General features: G+C 42.1%; 1 protein-coding gene across 4 annotated transcripts in view; it reads left to right on the forward strand.

The window, feature by feature from the left end:
* Positions 1-7194, forward strand: part of SHANK2 (SH3 and multiple ankyrin repeat domains 2) — a 334773-nt gene extending 327579 nt beyond the window's left edge. For all 4 annotated transcript variants that reach the window (XM_018568872.1, XM_018568873.1, XM_018568874.1 and 1 more), the window contains one exon: positions 5965-7194. In XM_018568872.1, coding sequence (XP_018424374.1) covers positions 5965-6520 — 556 coding nt within the window. In that variant the 3' untranslated portion in view covers positions 6521-7194. The remainder of the gene's footprint in view (positions 1-5964) is intronic.
* The last annotated feature ends 2975 nt before the right edge of the window (positions 7195-10169 follow it).

Consider the following 10169-nt stretch of genomic DNA (forward strand, 5'->3'; position numbering starts at 1 on the left):
CATTGATTGCAATGGGGTGACATCCGCGCTGCAATCGCTAAGAAAAGGTACAAGTACCTTTTTTTGCGACACACAACTTGCGCGACTGGGCTGCCATTAGAAAATAATGGCACCCACGACGTGATTGGTTCACACCTTGGCGACTCCTGATCGTGCACAAAACCACGCGGATTGCCGCACGGTCAGGAGTCGCCTAGGTGTAAACCTAGCCTATAGGTTGTGCGGTTTAAGTTATACATAAAGTTTGTCCCCATACCAGTCACATGTGTACAGTGAATCTAAAGTACTTTATTATTTGGGATAGAATGGTGGGGTTAGAATCTGTTGGGTTTACATTGCTGTGTCCCCACTACAAAGCTTTACCCTCACTGTTTGTTTTAGTGACCACGACTGAAAGTGAGAGAAAAATCTAAAATGTTGAATTGTCACAGGAACAGGAAAAATAAATAAAATCTTCCCTTTCTGTGGAGAACTCTCTTCACACTTCATTTTCTGTCTCAAGCCAGGAAATAAAGAACAATCTCCCCCAAAAGGGGCACAAACACAAAAGAATAAAAGTCACAGGGGTTTATCTATTCCCTACTTCCAGGGTAGGCAACCTCTGCACTCCAGCGGTAGTGAAACTACAAATCCCACTGTGTATCTGCCTCTTACAGTCATGCCTGTGGCTGCCAGTCTTGCAGTGCCTCATGGGACTTGTAGCTTCACCACAGCTGCAGTGCCAAGGTTGCCTACACATGGTTTACTCTGTCCAAAATTTTAAAAAAAGAAGAGTTCAGGTTTTAGTTATACTGTGTTTACTACAGAAGAATAGTCACTATGGCATGTTCTACTTACGTTTACAGGCATGTGTAAACAAACACTGTCCTTTTAGATTGTCAGTCATAATGGACCATCAATGGGCACTGGATGTTAAATCCCAGAAGAGGTACTTTTGGGGTGATAAAAATATGATTTGTTTTGTACTTACCATAAAACTTTTTTTTGCTGTGTTCATCGGAGGACACAGCTCCGCTTTAGATTATTACCGCTGGGTATATTGCAACCTGCAGGAGTAGGACACTGGGTGATACAAGCTCAATTAATAATACAGCAGTGCACGAACACAAAATATTTTAACTCACAGGCAGCAGCAAACCTATGTACTGCGTCCTCCAGCGAACACAAAGAAAAGGATTTTACAGAGAGTAAAAAGAATCTCTTTCATTAGAGGACCCAATATCACAGGGACTTCCCAAAGCAGTGTTTACAAAAGGTGCAGGCAAAAAAACCCTAAAAACCACACTATCCATCTCAAAGAAAACAATGCAGGCCAGTCAGACTGCCGCCTGCATAACTTTATGTGCCAAAATGGCAATCCGCTGATGTTGCCACATCCACATTGTAAAACATTGTGAACGGATGAACTGACGACCAAGAGGCTGCCTTAAGAAATGAATGCTCAATGGCAGAAAGCCCAGGATACACTTGCCACTCTTGTAGAATGCGATGTGACATAATCAGATGTGACATATAAATACACCCCAATCACCCTGACTACATCCAAAGAATGTGAAGCAGTTTCCATAGAACAGACTGGCTTAGGACAAGGTGACAGGAGTACATGTCTTCATTTAAGCTGATACCACCTTAGGCAAAAAGGAGAGTCTCGGCACAAAATGGCCTTATCCTAACGATGGACAAAAATGGATGCTTTCGAGACAACACCACCAGCTTTGTGACTATACATAAGTAATGGCTGCTAGGACAAAAGAGCGTTAGAAGCGGGATCTCCCTAATATTCTTTAAAGACAGTTTTTGTAACACTGACATTACCGGGTTAACAGTCCCATGGTATAACGGTGGTCTAATCGGAGGGGTGACGTGCATAACACCCTGAATAAAGTTGTAGACAAGCGTTGCTAGAGGATGCTGAAAGTGGACTGCCAAGGCTGACACCTGACCCTTAATTTTGCTTAAGGACAACCACTGGTTTACCCAGCCTTGGAGAAGAGCCAGGAACAAGGCTGTACTCCCAGGGACTCCACACCCCATAATATACGCCTTCTAAGTACTATAATACATTTTGCCAGACAGGGATTTTCATTGTGTGGATGACTGCATAGCCCGCATTCCCTTGGCACTTGGCTTTTTGACAGCCAAGCCACTAAAGCCAGAGGGTATAAAGCAATATATTTATTGAATCGGTACAGGCCAAGGGGTGTTTACTACCACACAGACAAGTTCCGCATACCATGACCTACGGGATCAATCCAGAGCCACCAGAATCACTGGAATCCCTGTGATGTGGCAAAAGTTTCCTGGTGGGTAAGCATATATCTCAGTGTAGTGATCCATGGAGTGACCAACGCATTCACTGCATCTGCCCAAGGGTCCTTGCGCTTGCTGGAAACCTGTCCAACTTTCAAATGAGACACAATGCCACAAGATCGACCTCTGGCAGATTTGTTGGAATTCCTCTGGATGAAGGGCTCACTCTCCCAGATCCAGACTTAATCCACTTGCCATTTTTCTACTCCTGGTATGTGTATTGTGGACAGGGCACATCACCAGTTTAGGATGTACAGTATCTCCAGTGTTAACCCTAGCCCTTGGATCCTCCCTGGTGTTTATCATACTCCACCACCTAGACATTGACTGCACCCACATAGGGTGTCCCTCTAGAAGATGTGTCCACTGAAGCAGAGTTCATCTGATTGCACGCCTTTCCAACACATTGATGAGCAGGGACTCCCAGCCCCAAACACTTTAAGTGGACCATAAACCCAGTACTCCTTCCCAGTCTCTGGCATATGTCATTACTATTTTCCAAAGAAGAGGAAGGAGCAAGGAGCCCCCAAATTAGAGATGATTTTAGCAATTTACCTTGATCTTTCTCTCCAGAGACAGAGGAGACTTGTTCAACTGCAATAGAATATTGTGCTGCAACTTCCTGGTGTGGCGTTGTGTGATTTGGAGAATTGCTTTGAAGGTCACTACCATAAGGCCCAACTCTGATGCATTGCCAACACACTAGCACCTGGGAGGTTGCAGTAAGCAAACATGAAGTTGTAGTTTCCCTAGATTTTTCCTACTGGAGGAACTTGGTCTGGTTGGTGTCCAAGCTCAGGCCCAGGATTCCAGGTGAAGTGACGGAACCAGTGAGGACTTTTTGAAACTCCTGAAAGAGGCTGTACATGTAGTAGAAGGTCATCCAGACAGATGCTCTAAAGCTGGCCATACACCTGTCAATTTTTTTTTGTTCAACCTGCAGGCTGAATGAAAAACATAAACATAACCAACATAAACAGCGTGTCGAGGAATCTCCGCTGTTTGCATTGTATTCTGATAGGTGTCCACCGCCACCTGTCAGAATACCCAATCGGGGAATGCCGGATGAAAGGGAGCCGACAGCCCCACACACTGTTCAAATTTCGGCAGCTACATTAGAAACCGGCCGAATTTCGGTCCGTGTATGGGCACCTTAAGGCAAAGCTACTGCAGGTGCCACTACACCCAGTGGTAATGATCTAAAACAGAGCTGTGTCCTCTAATGAAGGAAAGAGAAATTGATATTGATCACACACACACATGTGGACTCTCAGGAATGTTAAAAGTTTTCTTCATGAATGGCCTAAAATATGATTCAGTCTTTGAAGTCATAATGCCACATTGCCGACACCAACCAGTTAACAGATTTTTATTCTATAAAAGAAAACAGCTGGAAGTTTGGGAAAGACACCCACATATCCTTCATAGTAGTTGCCATGATTCCCTACTCTATATGACAGAGGCTGTGGCAGTGTATTTCTCCTTTTTTGCACAGCTTTGTAAGATCACTAGAGAGAGGTCAGGGTCACCATACATTGCATCTCTGATAATGAGACCATGCGTGGGTTAAGGCTTACAAGAACAGGTGCTTTAGATTTCACTACAGGTTCAAAAATCTGATTGTTCAGTAATCATTCCCTTTCTTCCACAGTAGAGGAAATAAGGCCCCAGTGCAGTGTGATCTGTGTTGCATTCGGATACTGGTTGTGTTGAAAACCTTTTTCAATGCCTCTCCCTGTGATAGGTGGATTCAAGTTGCCATGGGCAGCACATTTGCTTTTCAAACACCTTTATCTGTACAGGAGACTGTTTTTGTGTGGGTTTTTTTCTCTCTTGGGTTGTGGTCTTTATGCTTTCGGTAGTAGTTTGTTTCTAAACATAAACATCCTCATAGTCCAGTCCTTTCATGTGCTCAGCAGCTGACGTGTGGAATCAGAATCATATTTGTAACAGATGCTTTTATGAAGCATACACCTCGAATTGCTGCTCTTTCCTGCTCAAGGCCATTGTGTTTACAGCAGTAAAACATCACAGCCATAGGAGCTCATGGAAGATGACTGGATCAAAGACGGGAATAAAAATGGATCTGTTGCCCATGGCACCCAAATTCCATGTTTGATTTCCCTTGTGAATGGAAAAAGGAAACTTGATTGGCTGCTTGAGGCATCTCCTCCATTATGCTCCAGTTTTCTTGGCTCCAGCTATGACACACCACCCAAAAGTACAGTTTAGCTATGTGGTGGAGAATTGCTGTCATTTGAAGGTTCCCTTTCCTAAAGGCAGTCTACGTTTAATGTAGTGCTGTTGGTATAGACGGTGTCTCCCAAAGTGCAGCAGGCATGTTGGGTGGTACAGGACACATGTTGTGGCATCTAAATGGAGGACTGGATATGGCACAGGCAGAAGGGCATAGTGTGCAGAGATTTCATTGGCATTGTTAGCAGGTACAGCTGGAAGAGAGGCTATGGAAAGACCCATACTATGATGGTGGCTGGCTTTTATTTTTACGTTGTTTTTCTACCACACCTGCCACGTAGTGTGCTTTATCTACACTAATACAAAGGTAACTACAATGAACATTTAGATAGAACATTTTAGATAGAAGCTGAATACAGCACTGCACACATGCTCATTCACATAGGCAGATTTTAGTAAACCATGGCTCGGTCAGTTTGTTTCTGAATGGTTACTATCACTGTGCAATTGACGCTTGCTCTTTGCACTGCTCCACAAAATCTTCTTGGTTTAGATATTTCCAAACACTTGTTTTTGGTTCTTGTTCATAGACATTCTTACGCCCAACAGCGGCAAGGGCCAGTGCTGAACTCTGCAGCCTCACAATGTATAGAGAGCATTAGTAGTGATCACTGACTGCATGACAATATGGCAGGGGAAGGAGATAAGACAGAAGTACTGCGAGGTTACTGTTTGGGTCTACAGAAATACTTCTAGTTCTGCTGGTACCTCTTCTTCTGAGCCGGAGCTGCAGTGTTTAGGGGGAAATCGAGATATTCAGAGAAACAGAAATGTATTTTTGATCTGCAATTGATAGAAATGCTGCGTAAGGTATTATACGGGTCATGAGAGACATATTTTAAGTCAAATAATATGCCGCATTTGTGCTGATTTGTAAAGGACCATTAAACTGAAAATACGGTTTTACCTAATTTTGGCTGGCCAGCCATTCTAGATAATGCATGCAAATCATGAGATTCTTGTGGAATAGTTTATTGAAGCTTGTACCACATCACTGGTGTCCTGACCGAGGTCCACCCCCCTCTCACGTATTTCACCTAATCACAAGCTTAGTCATAACGATTTCTATGACTAAGCTTGTGATTGGGCGAAAAACATCAAAAGGGGGTGGACCTCCGTCAGGACACCAGTAATGTGGTACAAGCTGCAATAAAGTATCCCAGCGGAATCTGGTGTGTGGCCAGCTTTTCTTTTGTTTGTATGGGCTCATATTGGAGTGAGGATGTCCTCTCAGCTGCAAGTACCCATTTCATTCCTTCCCTGAGCCGTGGAGGAGCGGTGCTTCTCATTGGCTGCACAGAATTAAAAATTATTTGACAGATAAAACAATAGTATTCTTTTTAAAATGTTAGTTACCAGTCACGTCTATTGTAACGGTTTTCTGCTCTTCCTCTGCAGGGGCATAGATGCATTGAGTACAGTCTCAGGTAACAGAAATACCACAGTCACTTTCACCGTCCGTCCTGGAGCAAACCAGCCAATCATGCTACAGAATAGGACGCCCGAATATGACAGCAGGATAGCCGGCATGAGGCGAGCGCCCAGTCCTGTCGTATGTCCTGTTGAGATCACCAGAGATATCAAGCCTGGTCCACTGTCGGCTCCACCCGCCTCCATGTCTGATGTCTTTGTCCTACCAACTCCGCCCCCCACTGGGGACCTATTTGGGATGAGTATGGGAAGAAGCAGGTCCCCCTCCCCATCAATTTTACAACAGCCAATCTCCAATAAGCCTTTTTCAGCAAAGCCTGTCCATCTGTGGACTAAACAAGATGTCGCCGACTGGTTGGAAAGTCTACACCTTGGAGAACACAGGGAGATGTTTATGGACAACGAAATAGACGGGACCCACCTACCAAGCCTTCAGAAAGAAGATTTGATAGATCTGGGAGTCACAAGAGTAGGACACAGAATGAACATAGAACGAGCGTTAAAACAGCTTTTGGACAGATAGAAGTACCTTGCCTTGCTTCTTCAGAATTTCTTTTCCTGACAGTTTCTTAACGGGGTCCTTTAAATAATTAAATGAAAATATAAAATTTAGAGAAAACTTTACTGCAAGTTTAAATAGCTGTACAGATAATTTATAAGCACAATATTTTAAGGAGATAAGTGGCTGGTCTACTGGGCAGCCTTTGTGCCACTATAGTTGTAGAAAGAAAAATGGAAAAAAAACAAAAACACTTTTGTGATTTATTATAATACTATTTCTGTGGAATAATTATTTGGAGAAAAAAGAAAAAAAAACTTAGTTCAACCTTTTAAAAAAAAGGAAAAAAAAATCAGCCTCATTTGAATGCACATGAACCAGCTGAGCTGTGTTGTATTTTCTATCTTTCTAGAACTTCTTCAAAGAAGAATAGAGCTTTTCTCTTCAGCAGTGGGTAACGGATAATGCAGTGGGTACTGCAGATGTAGAACTTGTCACTGACACCACCCCCTTTATGGAGACAAAGTCATTTATCCCTGTTCAGAGTCAGAGGGACCATGCTGGTTTTTTGTTTTTTTTGGCCTGGGTGACCGAGGCCCTCCTCTGAGACTGGACACGGGAGTCTTGATCTTACATGTTCTTCTTTTGCAGGTACCGATTTGTATCCAGGTTCATATTTTTCGTTGTAATAATAAAAAAAACAAAAGGAAAAAAACCAAACCAAGCAAAAAGGTGTTTTATTTGAGAGTATTTCTGGTTGCGTTTCCATAATCCGCTGGGTGAGACTATTAAATCCACAAACTTTTCTTTCCACGATCCATTATTTTGTAGTGGAAATCTCACCCTTATTACAAAGTGTACAAATGGTTTTTCAGCCATCGTTGTCTTCCACTCGGTGATAATTTCAGAATTAAAACTATAAAGCAGAAAGGCCATGTTACTTTTCTTTTCTTTCTATCGAATGCATATGGTATTACCTCTCGATATGTGCCAGGAAACTGTTGCAATCTGCTTGTGATATGAACGTTGCTGGTGAACGAGACGATTGCGGATGGAAAATTGTATTAAAGTGGATCCATAAACGGTGAAAGTGGGCCATTTTTGTGAGGCCTTATTAACACGAGCAAACAAAAAAAAACCCGTCAGATAGCCACAGCTTGGAGCCCACCACTTCTGCATGCATTAGGGCTTGTGAGACCGCTTCCAATCACCTCTGTGGTGAGGGGTGCGATCATACATACGCAGTACATCATGTGTATGAGACATGGTTGACCCAAAAGGTAAATGCAGGCTACTTTGCACGCTGGAATGCCTACTGGTTGTGGAGAACTAAGCTACATCTGATTTGTTAATTTTCCTGTCTAGACAAGGCCTACATTGAAGAGATAATCCACTGTACTGAATGTCTAGAACCAGTTCCCAGCAAACAGATGTCTGCCCCCATTGTGCCTAAGTGACCAGTGCACTTATTACAGTGAGGGCCTTGTCCCCTGAATGGTTGTGTATTTTCTTTTAATCTCTTTGCTTGGAGTAGACTTATTTTCAAGCACCGGACTAAAATATGTATTTACTAGAAATAAGATGAACAGTTATAAGAGCTAACTAAATAGTATATTTTTACACAGTATCTTATTGAAAGGGTGTATAGGGCGGAAGTTCGTCCATATTTGCTATTAAAAAAAAAAAAAGAAATGCCATAAAAAAAACCTTAGCAGAAGAACCTATATGCTGCCGGTTCCATAGACTTTCATCAGCAAGTAACAAGGATGGTCCCTGTTCCAACAGGAACCAATAGCAAGGAGTGTCAAAGATCAATAACCCGCATCTAGTTCTAGACTGTACAGGGGTACAGATACGGTAGCGTTGCGTATCATGCTACTCGGAGATCTTAGGCTTAGAACTTTTTTTTTGTTACATAGTGTAATTTAAGAGAGTCTTTTTTTCCTTGACATATCTAGTTTATGTAATTTTCTGTGTATACAAACACCAAAATTTTACAAAAAAAATAATTTAAATCTTGTAAATTGTGTAAAACTTGCACAGCTGCCAGTGCTGGGGAATTCTGCAATTCTCCTTTTATTATATAATTATACAAATGACTTCATGTGACTGTTTATTAAATCACAGAGTTGTTTTTTTTTTCTCCCTTTTATTTTACGTTAATTTTTTTATATATATATAATTCTGTGATACCTTGTTTAATTTAATTCTGTTCGAAATTCTCTTCGAAAACCTTCATAATCTAAATTCGGATGAATTCCATAAATTCCATGTCAGAGCCAACACTCGCCACCCGGGTCCACCACCAATAAATTGTTATTTAATTTCTTTTTTTTAAATTTAAGTGAGTCTGTTTCCCTCTCTAGTTTTGTGTTACAGCCTGTGTTCACGTTGTTAATGTTGCTGTATTTTTGTGCTTTTAATTCCAATGATAAAAGAACAAATTAAAAGGAGGAAAAAAAAAAAAAATCAAGCTACTGTAATTGCACTTTTCCAAATCCTCAAAACTATTGTATGGCAACCAAATTACTGTAAGACAAAAATAAATATAACATTGCACTAAGATTGTGGCTCTGATTGCAGACTTAAAAACTAAAATATGTTCTGTATGGAATAAAATAAATAACGTGTTGCCAATTCCTGAATTGAGGTTTTCAAATTGTATGGAGGGAGCACTAAGTGCAGCCTTGACAATTGCATATTATCTTACTCAGAGATGTACCGGTCATTAAAGGAGATTTACAAAGAAGAAATCATTCTCTTCATTTTTCTTTACCTTGGGCTGTTGTTTGTGTTTCTATTTCTACATTCTACCAAAACAAATGGCAAACGCACTCATCAACTTATCACCAGCTTTCAAGCAAGGTGCACATGGAAGGGCTTTGTACAACACAACAGCAAAAAGTTTCCAGCACACTCTCCAGCCGGCATGCAAAAAAACTTGTCTGACCAATAAGGTTAAAAACAGAAGTTTTAGATACACGTCTTCTGCAGAATATGTGAAAGCCGCACAGCCTCGTCAAGGCCCCTCTGTGTAGTGCGGTCATAACTCTAACCTGTGAGAGTCTCCATCTTGAAGCACATGTAGCAAAAGATCAAATTGGGTGCAGGTTTACCAGGAGACAGCCCAACCCCCTTAAAGGCACAGGGACACACAAGGGACCCTGCATATAACAACGGCAGCTGAGAACCCCAATGCGTCACTGCACCAAATCAGTCAAGCAAAACAAATGGCAAACACACTCAGCTAGTGATAAGTTGATGAGTGCGTTTGCCATCTATTTTGCTTGACTGAGTTGGTGCAGTGACGCATTGGGGGTCTCAGCTGCCGTTGTAATGTGCGGGGTTCCTTGTGCGTCCCTGTGCCTTTAAGGGGGTTGGGCTTCCTCCTGGTAAACCTGCACCCAATTTGATCTTTTGCTACATGTGCTCCAAGATGGAGACTCTCACAGGTTAGAGTTAGGACCGCACTACACAGAGGTGCCTTGACGAGGCTGTGCGGCTTTCACATATTCTGCAGAAGACGTGTATCTAAAACTTCTGTTTTTAACCTTAGTGGTCAGACAAGTTTTTTTGCATGCCGGCTGGTGAGTGTGCTGGAAACTTTTTGCTGTTCTATTTCTACATTCACACACAGCTAATGGAAGGAGGACACGTACTCTTCTGACACAAA

This window comes from Nanorana parkeri, unplaced genomic scaffold (assembly GCF_000935625.1).
Source record: "Nanorana parkeri isolate BGI_ZX_2015 unplaced genomic scaffold, ASM93562v1 scaffold1256, whole genome shotgun sequence".
In the NCBI taxonomy this organism is placed as follows: Eukaryota; Metazoa; Chordata; class Amphibia; order Anura; family Dicroglossidae; genus Nanorana; species Nanorana parkeri.